The 17,274-nt window shown below is 26.8% G+C and overlaps 2 protein-coding genes across 6 annotated transcripts; one reads left to right on the top strand and one right to left on the bottom strand.

The window, feature by feature from the left end:
- The first annotated feature begins 56 nt into the window (after positions 1 to 56).
- On the top strand, positions 57 to 4,332 carry LOC126919644 (nucleolar protein 56). The gene is made up of 3 exons (XM_050729119.1): positions 57 to 206; positions 931 to 1,502; positions 1,609 to 4,332. Exons 1-3 carry the CDS (start codon positions 204 to 206, stop codon positions 2,519 to 2,521), a joined length of 1,488 nt encoding a protein of 495 aa, XP_050585076.1. The 5' UTR covers positions 57 to 203; the 3' UTR covers positions 2,522 to 4,332.
- Positions 4,333 to 7,518: 3,186 nt separating this feature from the next.
- On the bottom strand, positions 7,519 to 17,016 carry LOC126919642 (uncharacterized). Of its 5 annotated transcripts, XM_050729116.1 has the most exons (9): positions 16,626 to 17,015; positions 14,815 to 15,005; positions 13,642 to 13,721; positions 12,759 to 12,880; positions 12,101 to 12,483; positions 11,809 to 12,022; positions 11,177 to 11,729; positions 10,945 to 11,088; positions 7,519 to 10,641 (listed from the first exon to the last, which is right to left on the bottom strand). In XM_050729116.1, the coding sequence occupies exons 3-9, from the start codon at positions 13,706 to 13,708 to the stop codon at positions 7,805 to 7,807; spliced, it is 4,320 nt and encodes a 1,439-aa protein (XP_050585073.1). In that variant the 5' UTR covers positions 13,709 to 13,721; positions 14,815 to 15,005; positions 16,626 to 17,015; the 3' UTR covers positions 7,519 to 7,804. The 5 variants fall into 5 exon arrangements, with proteins under 5 accessions (XP_050585073.1, XP_050585072.1, XP_050585071.1 ...); XM_050729115.1 differs by lacking the exon at positions 14,815 to 15,005 and having other exon boundaries at positions 10,945 to 11,085; XM_050729114.1 differs by lacking the exon at positions 14,815 to 15,005 and having other exon boundaries at positions 16,626 to 17,013.
- Positions 17,017 to 17,274: the final 258 nt, after the last annotated feature.

The following is a 17,274-nucleotide window of genomic DNA, read 5'->3' as shown; positions in this document are numbered from 1 at the left end:
TTATTCAATTTTAATTAGCGGCTTAAAAAATGTATACATGTATGGAACATTTGGCAAACGTTTAAATCTCAGGAAGTGCTAAAAGCTCCATGTTTCTCTTTGTATTTCCGGAGCACATGGTCGTTTTCTAACCCTCTTAATGCGTGTTCGCTTTTTGTAGTGGTTATATAGAAATAGTGAATGGAATATAACTTAAGAAAACCATGGTAAGTTAATGTTTTAATTATGTCCTTAAATTAATTTTAATAATTAATATACCTTTCTCAAAATTATTTGTACTTTTTACGAAAAAATATTTTAAGTTTAATATAGTATTACTGAATGTAATAATTGTATTCGAAATATGTTGTTAATAAAACTAGGGTAAATCTTCATATTATTTATATTAAAAATTATGAATCATAAAAAAACAATAAGTTTCGATAGATATTTGATACAAATATGATAAAAAAAATTTACTTAAAAGAGTACAGAAATATAGAAATTCTTGAAATTTCTTCAATGAATTGTATGTTTTAGTTTTTATATTATAAGAATATATAACATACGTATACTATATAACATAAACTATTAAACATGTCATTTTTATAACAGATATTTGTATAAATACACTTGTATAATAGATTTTCTTCACATATGAATTCAGTTCTTTTTTAATATATTTATTATAAAATATTTAAATAATAAAATATAACATGTGTTTTATTAATCTTACACCTATAATTCTATCAATTGTGGAGTTCTGTTTTGAACAATTTATATATATATATATATATATTTTATATAAATTGTTTATATATATATATATAAATTGTTCAAAACATTTATATATATTCATTATGTTCATTTGTTGTATGTTCATGTTATATGTTCATTTATATATATATATATATTGTAATTTTAAATGTACGTAAAAATTTTTTGTTTCAGTCGAAGCTTTTTATTTTATTTGAGCATGCTGCTGGCTATGCCATTTTTTATGTCAAGGAATTTGAAGAGGTAGGAATGTTACTGCCTCAAGTTGAAGCATCTGTCACAGATTTGTCTCGTTTTAATTCAGTTGTGAAACTAGTTGGATTTTCACCTTTTAAAACTGCTTTAGCAGCTCTAGAAAATATAAATAGTATCTCTGAAGGAATTGTTCCAGAAGATTTACAGTTATTTATAGACTCATGTATACCAAAATCTGGGAAGAAAAACAATGTTGTGCTTGGAGTGGCTGATCCAAAACTTGGAGCTAGCATTACTGAAGCATTAGATATAAAGTGTGATCATATTGGTGCCATTCCAGAAATTATTAGAGGAATAAGGTTTCATTTTCATAATTTAGTGAAAGGTTTCACTGCTAAAACTTCTGGAATTGCACAACTTGGACTTGGTCATAGTTATTCTAGAGCTAAAGTTAAATTCAATGTCAATCGTGTGGATAATATGATTATACAAAGCATAGCTCTGTTAGACCAATTGGACAAAGATGTCAATACATTTAGTATGCGAATAAGGTAATTATTTAAAAAGAGCATGTGTCAACTTAATTTCTAAATTCGTACATATAAGGTATCTCATTATACTTTTGAAATTTATTAATTACATATGTATTACTTACAGGGAATGGTACAGTTATCATTTTCCAGAGCTTGTAAAAATAGTTCCTGAGAATTATATGTATGCCAAAGTTGCAAAATTAATAAAAAACCGAAAAGAACTTACAAATGAAAAGTTAGAAGCTTTGGAAGAAATTGTTATGGACAGTGCCAAAGCTCAAGCAATTATTGATGCATCCAAATCATCTATGGGAATGGATATCAGTCCTGTTGATCTTCATAATATCGAAATGTTTGCAGCACGTGTTATTGCTTTGGCTGATTACAGAAAACAATTAGCAGAATATTTAAGTTCTAAAATGACAGGAGTTGCACCAAATTTAGCTACATTAATAGGTGACCAAGTAGGAGCCAGATTAATAGCACATGCTGGATCTCTTACAAACTTAGCCAAATATCCTGCCTCTACTGTACAAATATTGGGGGCGGAAAAGGCCTTATTTAGGGCTTTAAAAACTAGAGGCAATACTCCAAAATATGGTCTATTATTCCATTCAACTTTTATTGGTCGTGCGGGTACAAAAAATAAGGGTAGAATTTCAAGATATCTTGCAAATAAATGTTCCATAGCATCAAGAATTGATTGCTTTACTGATACACCAACTAAAGTATTTGGTGAAAAATTACGACAACAAGTAGAGGATAGATTGAAATTTTATGAAACTGGAGAAATACCTAAGAAAAATATAGATGTAATGAAAGAAGCTTTAGAAGAAGCTGCACAAGTAATAGCAAGTATGGAACAAGAATCGTCTAAAAAGAAGAAGAAGAAGAAAGATAAAAAAAGAAAAAGTGAGGTTTTAGAGAATGAAAAGGAAAACGGATTTGTTGAAAATGGAGTACAAGAAGAAACTGAAGAGCCAGTAAAGAAAAAGAAAAAAAAGAAGAAATCAAAAAGCATAAATGAAAATGAATGAAAACCTATATATTACCTTTATGTAATTATAATGGTATAATCATTATAATCAGAATGTTGAATTGAAATGTTCAGTTAAATATTTTATGTCTCTTAGAAAAACTAGCAAAAGATTTAGCAATTCATCATTTACTTCATTTTTAACTGTATATTCTTATTATAAAATTACATTAAAAGAGAGAATTGATGATTAGGTTTATAATTTATAGATATATTTTCCATATATTGCATATATTGACCCCCAGATTTTCTTTAAAGATATGTATTATTTTATGAAGAAAAAAAAACTGTAAAATATAATCTTTTATAACTTAAATTACTGCATATATATATGTAGTATATATTATTTTTCCATTATATTTTAATTTCCTGTATCTTTATTTCAGTATATATAATATTAGGAATAAATGTATATGCATATATATATATATATATATATACTATATTATAATATATTTAAGCTTTTCTTAAATAAAATTAAACAATAAACTAATTAAATCTTAAAAATCTATATATGTATAAGACAAGTAAAGTTCAAGGACCAATTTTTATAATTGATATAATTATATATTTTTAATGTGATGTTATATTTAATTCATTATTTTTTTCAGTTTTTTTCAGTAGAATTAATTTCTCATACATTGTAAAAACAGTATTAGTGTTTGTCTATTATGTTTGTCCAACTTATTGCTAATTCTATGTATACTGAACAAACTATTATTTTTTATAAATTATGTCAATAGATATCTCAAATCACTTTTTAATTTATGCTTAAGAAATATATATCTTAAAATCTTTTTATGTTTTCTCTTTTAAAATAAACAGAGAATAATAAAAATTGCTTTTGTCATTCATGTCAAAATTATACTTTAAAAAAATAATCTTTGAATTATACTATTGTAAAAAACTTATTAAGGAACAAAGATATATGTCTGTTAAAGTAATTATAAAAGTGCATAATAAAAGATAATTAAATATAAAGAACTCCATATACAAAATGGTCAAAATCAAATTTTATATCAAGAATGAATAAAAATACAATTTGGAGCAAAATATTAAAGTAGGTAGGATGACAAATTGGACATTTCAAACAAAAGGAAGAGGTACATTATGTTAAAAATGAAAAAAAATAGTTAACAATTCATATTAACACCAGCACCAATGAGCATTTAATAACGATAAAATTGTGATGTAAGTATAAATACTGGAATTAATAATTACAATTACCGCGACTACTGTAAACAATATTCAGTCAAAAATCGACAAGTGAGCTATTGGTTTTCATTCGTATGTATATACCGTACGTATATAATATAAATGACGTAATAACTGTCCTGAATTTCACCAGAGGAACAATAATTTTCAAGTCTGTAATATCTTTACATAAAATCGTAAAGCATATGTAAGTAGCCATATATTCTACACGCGCGATTAATATTGATATGTACCAGTACGTGTACGTATTGCTTAATAGTTTCAATTTAGTACTTCATATTTTAAATGTTCTTTTAAATGCAACTTTATAGATATACATGTGTGTATAATATTTAACAATAAAAACTATTCTTAAGTTAATTTAAATTAGCCGATAGCTGTAATTCATTTCATAGATATACAGCAGAACATTGCTAATTTTATACAACTTTATTTGTAACAAACAATATAATGAAGTTATTAAGTTATATTCGTAAAACGTACAATGAACAATATCATCGCGCGCAAGTAGCATAAAAATATAATACATACGTAAATAGGAATTAGTAACATGTATTTCAATAAAATAATATTTTTACTTCCTATTTTTCAAATTTAGATTCAATAAAATTTTATATAACGATTCCCCAATATTCTGTGTAAAAATTTATAAAATTTATTTGCTAACAAAAAAGGGTTTATTTTACTTCCATGACCTTCATTTTCATCCAATTTGACTTTACAAAGGCCTCTGTAATTCTAGACTGTAATCATGCCTCTCTATATTAATATTCACATGGTTCAACTGATGGTAATGCCGTTCTTATTTATATTGACTATACTTGTTTATATTTGTACAATAATACATATATATATATATGTATACTAACACATACATATGTATGTATATTTTAATACTTTAAAAATATATTCCCATCTACGTCAAATAGTACGCTTTATATAAAATACACAAATAATGGAAAATGTAAAGGATCATTTTTCCCTTACAAGATTCAGTCTCTGATATTCGCATAGAAGCCTGTAAGTTAATTCCACATCAACTTTGTGAGATGACTTGAACGAAATTTGATAACGCAATAATAAAATTCTAATACAGATGGAATACTTTCAACCACATGGAATAAGTTTTTGAGGGGCACCTGTTCTATAGATATTAATATATAGAGTAGTATATAAGCAATAGATTATCTAAATCATTCATTCCAAAACATATGTAAATATAAAATCGCACTTTGCTGCAAATTCTGAAATATTTTATGAATTTAATTTATTCAATAAATAACAGACAAGTATAATATCTAATATATCGAAATATATAACTGTGAAATAAAAATTTAGCTACATCAAATATATGTGTAATATACATCACATATATATCATAGTAAATAAAACCAACAAATACAGCATGCAAACAATTTTTTCAACATTCTCTCACGAATAAATATTTCAATATCTAAACATTCTATAACAAATTATTCTAAGATATATTTCAGTATCATGCAGCAAAGATGTATCAAATCACTGATAATAAACAGCATACATAAAATTAAACGATTCTTAATAATCTATTAACTAATCCCTAATTATTAATAATTATCTGTTTTCCTTTATAATCCCATGAACAATAATCTTAAAAGATATGCATTTCTTCATTGTTAAGTAACAGAGAACTAAGGAAATGCTATTTAATTTTTACTTTCTTTACCTATTTTACAAAAATTGTAGAATATCATTATTCAATCACAATGATTAAATTTTTTATAACTATATAATTACGTAACTACAAAGTCCTTAAATATTTTACAATGGACCATAAACATATAATATTATTGAATCATCATGCTGAGTGGAGCGCTTTTGAAACGCAAAAAATGTCCCATTGCGCTGATTTGTGCTTCTTTCAAAGATAATAAAACTTCGTATCCTGCATTACACTTTCATGTACATATCTAATTTTTGTAATACTAATTTTATAATACTAATTTTATATCATTCTCTTTAGTGCAAAACTAATTATTGTAGGGAAGCACTTATTATTAGCAACGTTATTGCATCTGTTTTGTTTTTCGTAGACGAATTAGTTAGTATAGTTATAATAGAAAAGTGAAACCATTCTTACATTTTAAATCGCCAATGTAAATACAACTTTTTAAAATTTGCACTAATTCTGTTCTCTACATTCAACCCCTGTTAAAGCATATTCTGTTCTTTAATTTAAAGAATTTAAACAGAATGCTTTATACTTGCATTTTCTCGAGTATATATACTCTATAATTCACTTTCATGCATACGTTAATTATGATACATTATGTAAGGCATAATCTTGATTCGTTCAATTTACATTATGTATAAAAAATTTAAGACAAGTTTGCCTGATTTGTTCCCACGCGATTTGCAAGTAACATAAATATTCTTCAAAAAAGTACAACATTCGTATTATGGAATGTTACTTGGGGGAACAGATATTATCTAGAATTATTAGTTTAACAAATATATCTATAGAGCTGCTCTGAATGTTAGATTAATCACATATTTTATGTACCACTCATTGTGATCATATGCAATTTAGTTTTCAATAAACTGTAATTTCTATTGTACTTTTAAATAAAATAATTGTAACGAAATTCATGACAAAATATAGACAAACTATTTAACTTAAAATGTATGAAATCCAGAAATTGAAATACTTCTTTTTTTGACTGCTTGTGAACACATGATTATGCAATATATATTTCATTGACCATTTTGTTTTGACATTTACAATATGCAATTGTTTACAGTTGCACCCTGTATAATTAGACTGCTTCGCCCAGAAAATAGAAAATTTATATCCGTTTTTATTAAATAAATAGATTGTTTACAACAAGCCTTGGTTGTTTTTTATTCCAAGTTATTTCATGTATGCCTTCTGCTTTTGCTAATATTAGTTTTTATTTATTAAAAAGGTTTCATTGAAATGCAGGAAAAAATGCTGGATTTACATGTTGTTGTTTCTGTTGTTGCGGTTGAATCATTGGTGATGTATATCCCATTGGTGTTGCTAAAATAATCATATTTACTGATAACATGTTTATTTTTATGAATCTTTCTCAAAATATATTTTACTATACACTATAAATTGTCATATACCGAAATTTTAGAGATTAACAGAGAGGTTCAGCTGTTTCATATATATATATATATATATATATATATATATATATATATATATATATATATATATATATATATACAACACATCATTTATATATATTTATAATATTTATAGTTATGAAAATGTTTTATAATAACACTAAAAGAGATAATATAAAAGATACTATCACTATATATTTAATGAAAGGTATTGATACTAATACTATATATATATGATACTGTTCTAATCATAAAGTCAATTAAAAAAATAAGTTTTACATATAAGTTACTTACTCATAAGTTTGGTTTGATGTTGTGGACTATTGCTTGCTAATTGATTCATTGTTGGTGCTGGTCCTGTTTGTTTAACTTTACTTCCCATTATATTATCAAGATCTATATTTAATCCTGAACCAGCCCATGTAGAACCAACTTGTATGGAGGCATTATTTGATGTTTGATTTTTGGAATTAGTAGATGTAGGGGTAAGAAGATTTGTAACTGGCGATAATCCAATAGTTCCTGAATATAACAATTGTTTTAGTTTTAGTAATATGTCTACCTAATATTTTATTTTATTATCACATTTACATATAATTAACTTATTAAATAATAAAATAGATTAAAATAGAAGTTAGTAATAGATAAAAATATTTGTATCTTGTTTATTTAATGCATAATATTAAATTATTACAATATTGCTGAAAAAATCAATTATGAAAAATTATATAAAATATATAATGTGACATAAATTACATTTCTTAAATAATAGCTTAATTCTCATTCACAAGTAATGTATAACGGAGCAAATAAAAAAGTTATTAGTTCATTATACAAATTAATGTTTTACCTTATACATTGTACTTGTAATGACATGCAAAATATATAATTTTTAAAAAACGTTTGTATAAATATAATGTTTAAATCTTATTAATAATTATATATTGAATGTTGAACCTATAATAGAATCAATCAAAGACACTACTTTAGTACCTAAACTTCTACATTCTTTGTCATGATCACCACTGATTATATTTTGAGATAGATCTAAAAGCCACAATCGTATTTCAATAATGGTTTCAAATAATTCATTTATAATCGTATGTTTCGGTATTGCAATAACTACAGCTGCAATATTTTCTATCACTGCGATTCTAACTTTTGCTTGATCATGGAATCTCAGAATCCATGATAATTCTAATATTTCTTTTCCCATTTTAGGGGCTAATAAACAATTCTGTGCTGCTATCATTATAGTAGACAAAGTTTTCAAAAATCGAATTAGTAAAATATTTTCTTGATCTGTGAAAATTTGTAATCCACTGTTCAAACAAGTATCTTGTTTGCCAAAGCCATGAAGTAATGGATAAAAAAATGAAGATGCAACATTTCCAAATTTATTTTTAAATGTTTTGAGAGCTTTTGTACTATGAGCATATCTTTTTGTATTTGATTCAATTCTTCTATCAACAATTTCCTGCCAATTTTTCATTTGATCTTCCGACTTTGCAAAGTCATCAAAGTCATCAAAGTCATCACTGTATAGTATCTTGTATTGTTGACTTTTTTCGGTATTAATGAAAAGTGACACTTTGTTCGAAGTTTCTCTTGTTCTTTGTTTTATTTTAGGTTCATTAATTGTATCTTCCTTATTTTCGTGAATTGAAATAGTTGATAATCTTCTTGCTGATTCTGCCAATATATCAAGGAAAAATAATCGTTGATTTACAGAATATTTATCTACTGGCAAGTAAAACTGTTCGCATATAAATTTAGCACATTCTTTGGGATAAACAGTCATTATAGCTACACAAGCTTTGAATGTTAATAATTCAAAATTTTCTACATAACAGGATTCTTTAAGTGTAACAAGAAGTTCTAATAATTCAATTGCAAAAGATACATCATCATTTGGTAATTGTGATAATATAAGTTCTTCACAAACTTCTAAGGACTCTGAAAAAACATCTGGATTTGAAGAACTTTTTTCATTTACTAAATTATCACGTAGATCCCGCAAGTATGCTGGTCGTAATTTTTCACTAGCTTTTGTATCATGAGACATATCATATGGTACCAAATCGTCGTCACTATCCAATTCTGCATCACTTTTAATATTATTTTTATCTTTTGCATCATCTTCCAAGATTTGTTTACCGAACACAGTCGGTTCGTTTGAATTTGCTATAACCGTGATTTGCTCAGCTTTATTATTATCTACTTTTGTACTTAGTTTAGGTAAAACATTACATTCAACACCTAATTCATACAATTTCCTATCACCCAATGTGTTAAACTCAATATCTTTAACAATTAGTTTACTCTTTTTAATATCTTCTTCCTTCTTTACGTTTTTTATTTCCAAAGCTAAGTTTTTTAAAGATTGTACTAAATCTATTACTTCGTCAGGCATATTATTATATTCGAAAGAAAGCTTTGGTGCAGTATCTGACTCAGATAATTCATCAATGAAAATTTCACCAACAGACATCCCTATTGCTCTTAAAATAATATGTGTAGATTCGAGATGAATAGATATACCAGAGAACAATAATCTTTGAATATTATCTTTATCATCCTTGCTTAAATAACTTTTAGATTTTCTTACGCACGTAATAATTAATTTCGTAATATATTTATGTTGCTCTATAGAGGTATGATTTAAAGCACTTTTATCACCCCATACATCTAAAAGTTTCATAAGTAATTCGATCAAAATACCATTTTTATCTAAAAATTGTGCTAGGTATGAGATTAAATTTATTACTAAGCTGTCATCATTATAATAACACATTAAAGGAATTTTCGTTGTTAAAGTATATTTCCAATTTGAATTTAATAATACATCACCAAAAATTTTATGGACTCCAAGATTTACATCGCAATGTTTCAAAAATAATACAGCTACTGGTTCTATGCTAGATGTATCTAGAATTTCTAGTATATTTTGAATGAAATCTCGTTCATTATTTTTATTTTCAAAACACCATTCTGCTAAAATATTGGTAAATGATAATAAATTCTCTGACTTTGTAGTGATTATCAGTTTACTAATTAAAATTGAGAGTAATTTTAATTCTGGTTTGATATCATAATGTAGTCCAATATTTATGAAGGATATTGCACGAGCAATATGGAAGCTTATAATTTTAAGATATGTTTGAGGGAGAAAACTATCAAATATTTTATCTTTCAATTTATTAGCTACGCGATTAGGCAACGAGATTAAAATTTGCACCACATTTCGCCATGTTTCATTAAATTCTTCTTCTTGAATCACGTTTCGAATTCGATATTTGCATGCATTTACTATTGCGGAAAACAAAGAATCACTTTTCACTAATTGTTCCAAAATTATTGAAATGATAAAAATGTTTCTCTCATTTTCTGTTTCTTTCAAAGCAAAAACTAAAGCAATTAAAGACTCAGCTAATATTGGTAATGTAGCACCATCAATAATCATCAATTGCTTAAGTACTGGATCTAAAATATTTCCTTGTAATGGCCAATTATGATCGAATTTTTCGATAATTTCTTGTAAAATTTTTCCATGTAACATAGAATCAATTTCTGGATAAAAATCGAGATTGCAGTAGTTTTGTGGAGTAAGCGGACCCGGTAAAAATTTAATATATTCAGAAATATATAATTTCAGCTTTTCCAAGTTATTATGACTTTTGATAGGACCCATGGAACACAATTCTTCCAAAAGTCGAATTGCAGCACATTTTGAAAGATTTTCAGCTGAAGTGATGCTTTTTTCCACCTTGGTTGCTGCAAGGAAAGACTTTCTTGGGGACATTACATTATCTTCAAATATATCTTCAATACTAAAGCATACGCAAAATTTTGCAACAAAAATTCATAATTTCCTCCAAATTAAAAAATTTATGGACTAATAAGCAATAAAAAAGAAAATGTATAAAAATATTGTTTTCTAAATAAAGATTTACAGATATCTTGATTTTATGATAAGGTAATACTAAAGTGTATTCATCAAAATTTAAAGTATATTGTTAATATTACTAAATCATAAAATTATAGTTGCATTTAAATTAGTAAATAATGTATATTTACCTCCATGGCTAGCTGTGGCAGATGTTGAATTCATGTTTAAAAAGAGATTAGTATTGTTGGTATTATTTACCCGCCTATCCATAGAGCCAGTAGTCAAAGTATTTAAGCTATCTAAGTCCGATAAAAGATCTGAATTTGAAGCTGCTATAAAATAATCATTTTGTATTAAAATAATTAAATATTTATTAGCATGTAATAACTCAATGTTATTGAATGATTGTGTATAATATACCTGTATTATTGTTCAATGATTGCTGGTTATTAAGTATTTGTGGTTGTAAAGTATCAAGTAGATTACTACTCATACTAGAATTTTGGGGAAGTGTATTTGTAGAAGGCATAGTTGTAAAAGAAGAAGTGCTTAATGATTGGGCATTGATAAACATCGCATTATTTACATTATCTGTTACTGAACTATTAATATTTGGTATTGTTGCGCCTATTAAATTTACTTGTGTCTGTGGCAGTTGTGGCTGCACTGGGGGATTAGATATTGCAACAGAAGAGTTAAAAGCTGATGTAAAATCTGCAAATTCATCACTGTTATCTTTCGTTTTTACTGTAGGACTGCCAAATGCACTAGTAAAATCCCCAAAATCTGTATTTGCATTTTGAGTTTGTACACTAGGCTGAGTATTTGCTCTTGGATTAAAATCATCATCATCATCATCGACAGTTGATTTGGTATTATTCTCATTTTGAGCATCAAAAATATCATTTAGAATATCATTTTTATTCTTCTGTTTAGTGGATAAAGAACTATTTTGTGATCCAGATATACCATTCTGTAAATTAAAGTTAGAATTTTCAATATAAATTGTTATAAAATCAGTAATCTCTTTTATCTAACACTTTTTTACTTACATTAGATTGTTCTCTTCCATAATTTGCTGCAGCCCCTAAATCTACCTTTTTAATAGTTCTTGTCACTCTTGCTGGAGAAGCATTTGTTGAAGTTGTAGATGTAATAGTTTTATTAACGCGATCCATGCTATCCATTGTATCCCTGTATTCTCTTCCTCCTCTTTTTGGACTGGGATGAACATCATTATCAGAATCTTCTCTTTCACCGTCATCACTATTACAAAAAGATGAAAATAAACAATATTAAAGATATTTGATCATTACTAATGAAAACATAAAACTTTATATTCACCTATTATTTGTATCCTCAAAACCTTTTCCTCTACTGTCTCGATCCCAATCATTATATGAATCAGCATTAGTTTTATCCCATTTTAGCCTATCTGTCCATCTATCCCCACCACCAAATCTCATACCCATTGCTTCACTTGATAAACCTACATATTTATCTTTATTTTTCTTAGCTTTTTTTCTTTCTTCCCTTAATTTATCATCATCCTGAATAAAATCAATCAATTCTCTGACTTTATGCCTAATATTAATCCCCTGATCTTTTCCAAACTCATCGATACATGTATAATTTTCTAAAGACCTGAGATCATAGATATGTTCTCTAGATGATGTGACCACTCGTTCTGACCCATTGCGAACTAGGTAATTCAATAACAAAAGAGACTGAAAATAAGAAAATAGAATTAATTAATTAAATAAAGGTATTAGCAAAAATTTTACAAAAATAAAAGAAATATATAAACATTGATGTAACATATCATTGGACATTATTGAATATTAATAAGATAGTATTATTAATAGTTATATATTTTTTTACTTTTATTTATTTATAATAAAATTTTCATTAATCCTTTTATATAATTTTTGTTGATAAAATACCTATATGTTTATTAACATAACAGGAATTAAATATGTATATATAACAGAAACAAATTTACCTTATACGTTCGGCGCCAATTCCGTTTATTTTCTTGCAACATCCTTTTCCACAGCATGGACATTACCTCAGGAAATTGCTCATATGTGAATGTAGCCTGAGCCAGTTCTTGCATCATTGCACCTAAAGTAATAACATGCGGTAGAATTAATTTTACCACATATCGAATTTCAACAATGGATAAAATTATTAAAAAGTCGGCGAAAAATTATAAGGCGTTTAATAGAGTTTTGCATTAGAAACTTTAATAAGTCTTGAAACAATAACTAACGAAATAATTAATAAGAAACAAAAACTATATTTACCAGTAAACGTAAAGTTAATATTCGTAATTTTAGTTACATATTTATTGCATGAAGAAATGCGCAAGTGATAACTGTCAAATACAGAAGTGTATAAAATCTAATTTTTATGCAATTATTTTCGAATACCTTACTTTTCTATAATGAAAGTGAATTTTAAATATATAACAATTAAATAATATAATATATGACAATTAATATAAATTGTTAAAGATGAATTGCAATTGCCAATATAATTAATTCATTTTTTATTCAATTATTAAAAATCAAAAGTTATGTAATATTATTAGCATTTTCAGTATTAAAAACAAAAGTAATTTTACTTATTATTTTTTATTTAACGAAAATACCGATTTATGTATATCTTACAGAATTCCTTGTGCATAAAAATACTATACTGTCAGCAAAAATAACATTGGATCAATAACTATCATTTTGCCTTCACAACATTAACCATTCACCATCGCATTATAACGTACAATTTGTACAATATGTTTGGACAGATATAATTTAAACATTTACAACACCATAATAATTGACAAATATTTGTTTAAATATTCCTTTAAACATAAAAATTTATACCGGTTGGGCCCCAAGCATCGTCATTTGTTGCCTCTCGAACTTTGGCTTCTGTTTCCGTGTAATTCATAACTACGTTAGTCCTGTAATATCATTTTTATTTTCATTAGTATAAATACATACAATAACGTATATATTTTATGATATATTAATAGTTTCAAATAAATCGTATGAAATATTACAATATACAATATATGATAATACTATTAATTCTAAAGTAAAATTACTTTCACTTTGTTCACGTGGATTGTATAAACACCTGTTAATTGCGCAATATTTTTACGCCTTTGCTTGCATACAATACTTTTCTGTTTTTAGCTTCCAGTAACATATGTTTCATGGTACGGAATTCCGATATTTGTATTGTGAAAAAAGATTGTTTTCATGAAATTCAACTCTTTGTTACAAATGAAATTGATCAAATCAAAATACATTCTTTTACGCAGGACAATTTTGTATGCTTTTAAAATGCACATATGTACAAATGCATATATATATTTGTGTGTGTGCGCGCGCGTGCGCGCGCCCGCGACCGTACCAATTTTTACGATTGAATTTTTAATGTCGCGATCGTTATCGAAGTATACAGTTATACACCCAAAATGTTATCTTACTTTTATTTATCTTCTTCTGAACTTCTTCTGAACAAGAAATGATAGTGCAGTTTAAATTTCTCGCGTTCATTTTGAAATCGAAAGTTCTATTACAGGTGAAAACGATCTATCTTATCATGTTTTTGTTGTATACATAGAAAGTAACAAAACGACAGGTACAACAGGACATTGAGTACAAACACTCGATTATGTAATACTTTTGTCGAGATTTAAAAATATCTACATAAAAAGATATCTATCTTTTTTTTTTATAAACTCTTATTTTTATTTTAAAGTATTAAGTAAAATGTGATATATCCATAAATGATAAAAATGAAAAGCAGTTATCAATAAAAAATTCTCTAGTTTACAAATAAGCATTGTGACTTGTTTTTAACAACTCATTCATTATTATTATTAATATTTGAAAAGTATTTAACATAATAATCTGGCAAAAAATCAAAGGAATAATAAGCACATTTTTTACTATAATAAATAACTTTACTATTCCTATAGACTTAATAATTGAACTTGCACACATGTCCTCTGTTTAATAATAAAAATAATGAAGAGCATGAGTTACCTGGTATTTAAAAAATTAACAGTTCACCATGAGTAATAACAATCGTGTTTGCAATCAGACATCTTCGCCTATATAGTTATATACAGTTACAGGTTACATTTGTATTCAGAAAGCGCTGTTAGAGATAATAGTGTCCTTCCGCTTCTCGATTTTCACAGATCGTGAAGAATCTCACGTTTTCGATCGTGATACTATGAGCGAAACTACGTGTAGTTATCATTTCAAAGAAATAATAAATCCAAGCGGTAATTACGTATTAAGAACTACGCTTTGGTGTTGTTTTAAAAGCAATAGAAGTGAAAGAATCAAAGGATAGCATAAAATAAAAACGGATAGATACTAACAGTGTTTGAGAACCACTAACCGATTCAACAGTATGACCATGTACATGGAATGCAATAAAAATTGGTGTAAGGACAATACTTGTATTTCGTAGTTACACAGGAAAAGGAAAGGAAAAGAAATGTAATGTTCGTGACGAAGTAAATTTCTTATACTTTCAATTTTTTATGAATATTTTACACGCGCATTGAATACAACTGCACGAAAGCGAAACTTAACGGTGTGAACATCATACACAAGAATCTGATATTGTTTTGAACAGAAGAAACTAAAAAAATAACGAATTAACATAATAATAAGTAATCTAGAATATAATCTGCGAAGTTTTTGTAAAATTTTTTATCGATATTCGGTAACAGTTTTTGTGCATTTAAAAATAGACATAACAAACAATAATTAATGTATATGCGATTCGTGATGTGTTTCTGTTGTTATAAATATTAATTACTATTATTGACAAATATTATAGATCATTTTTTACCGAAGAAAACTGGTATTTTATCAATATCTCATTTTCTTCCTCTTAAAATATGCAAGACTTTCTCAACGGGTAGTCTTACTTATCATGGAGTGTAACCTGTTAGTGAGCTTGTATGGACAGCTTATCGTCTAATTCCAGTCGCTATTGTAGTAAAACATTGTTCTTTTTGTTCGTACGTTCTTATCAAGTGAAAAAAGAAACAATTCTAATAATATTAAAAATTGTAAATATCGTTTAAAACACAAAAATACAAGAGTAGAAAATAAGGAAAAAGAAATAATTACAGATGGTATCTTCGTACAAACTTATCGTATAATACAAAAATAGATATATTATGTAATTACACCAATGTAATTCATCGTAATACATTTCCTAAAAAATTGCAATTTACATCCGAAAATATATGATTCTTTAGATTAACATGATAACAAGATATATAAATAAAAAGACGTTTATGAAAGCTAGCAAATTTTATAAAAAGTACAACAAGAATAGTAATAATAAAAGAAAGTATCAGATAAACGAACGCTATCGTATTATTCGTATTATGAATGAAACGTATAATGTGATTTATTTCATCCTTTTATAGTAACATTATTTTCATCAATTCTATGCAATTTGTTATTATTTGATCTGAAAGTTTATATTTGACCAGGTAAATAAACGTTTTTTTGCAATCTACTTAAGTATACGATATATCAATCTATTATGAAGGCTCATGAGTAAAACTTGTTCGAAAATAAGTGCAGAAAATCTTTTATTTATCTTCCGCGAATATCAGATTAAACGAGAAAAGAAAGATTTAAACAGGATCCACATTCATATGCATGAATGATGCGTTAAACAATGTAATCGAAGTGACTATCAATGACGGCAACATTAGGGATAAATGAAAAATCGTGCAGCGTATTGAAGGAAGTAGAGTGGAATGCGTTGAAAAAAGTAAAAGCAAGGTTAGATCGCGTGTAACTGACTTAATTGTACTTACGCCTTATCCATTAATTCCCGCACTTTCCACATGTTCATCATCGTGCTTTATACTCCTCACTGAATATAATACGCGTTTTCTGCGTGAAAACTACGTAACTTACACTGATAAATGTTTACCAGCTGTTTTTCGAAGCATTTGATATTGCAACGGCGACGGCGAACGAACGTCACCAGGCGGTGGCCATGTTATCCCTTCCACGTTCCATTCAACTAATAATCGTCACAGGTGTTTTACGTCTGCCAACCTTGCTTTTCGTTATCACAAGTTTTTCTATATAACATTTTTATTCTTTCTAAAATATTATCTAGCAATCGGTAACCAAAGAAATCACGGAGAATCGTCTAAACTTTAAACAATCGAAAAGAATTAATTTCTATTTGATCCAATGAATCAGAAAACATGTTTACCTTGACAAATAAGATGTATAAGTCACCGATTAATATAATTCGGTTAATGTATCAACTATAAATCGTTTAATGGTTGTATTTAATTATTTAAAATAGGATTGTTGTCCTTTATTCTGATATGCTTACGTTGTATTTAAATATAAGATTTATTTTGGGCTATTGCCAACTGATTATTTAAAAGCTGACAATTACTGATTCTGATAATACTTGTAATATCATTAAATTGAAAAGATATGAAA

The sequence above is a fragment of the Bombus affinis genome, chromosome 8 (genome assembly GCF_024516045.1).
Source record: "Bombus affinis isolate iyBomAffi1 chromosome 8, iyBomAffi1.2, whole genome shotgun sequence".
Taxonomy (NCBI): domain Eukaryota; kingdom Metazoa; phylum Arthropoda; class Insecta; order Hymenoptera; family Apidae; genus Bombus; species Bombus affinis.
Note: the sequence above shows the minus strand (reverse complement) of the source record. Positions and strands in the feature narration are given on the sequence as shown.

Coding starts and splice junctions, on each gene's coding strand:
- LOC126919642 (XM_050729114.1), bottom strand. CDS start 16,666: ATGATGAACATGTGGAAAGTGCGGGAATTAATGGATAAGGC. Junction 12,023..12,100: donor TTTGAGGATACAAATAATAG/GTGAATATAAAG, acceptor TTTTTGTAATAG/TGATGACGGTGAAAGAGAAG. Junction 10,642..10,944: donor TGCCACAGCTAGCCATGGAG/GTAAATATACAT, acceptor CTTTCCTTGCAG/CAACCAAGGTGGAAAAAAGC.
- LOC126919644 (XM_050729119.1), top strand. Junction 1,503..1,608: donor ACATTTAGTATGCGAATAAG/GTAATTATTTAA, acceptor TATTACTTACAG/GGAATGGTACAGTTATCATT.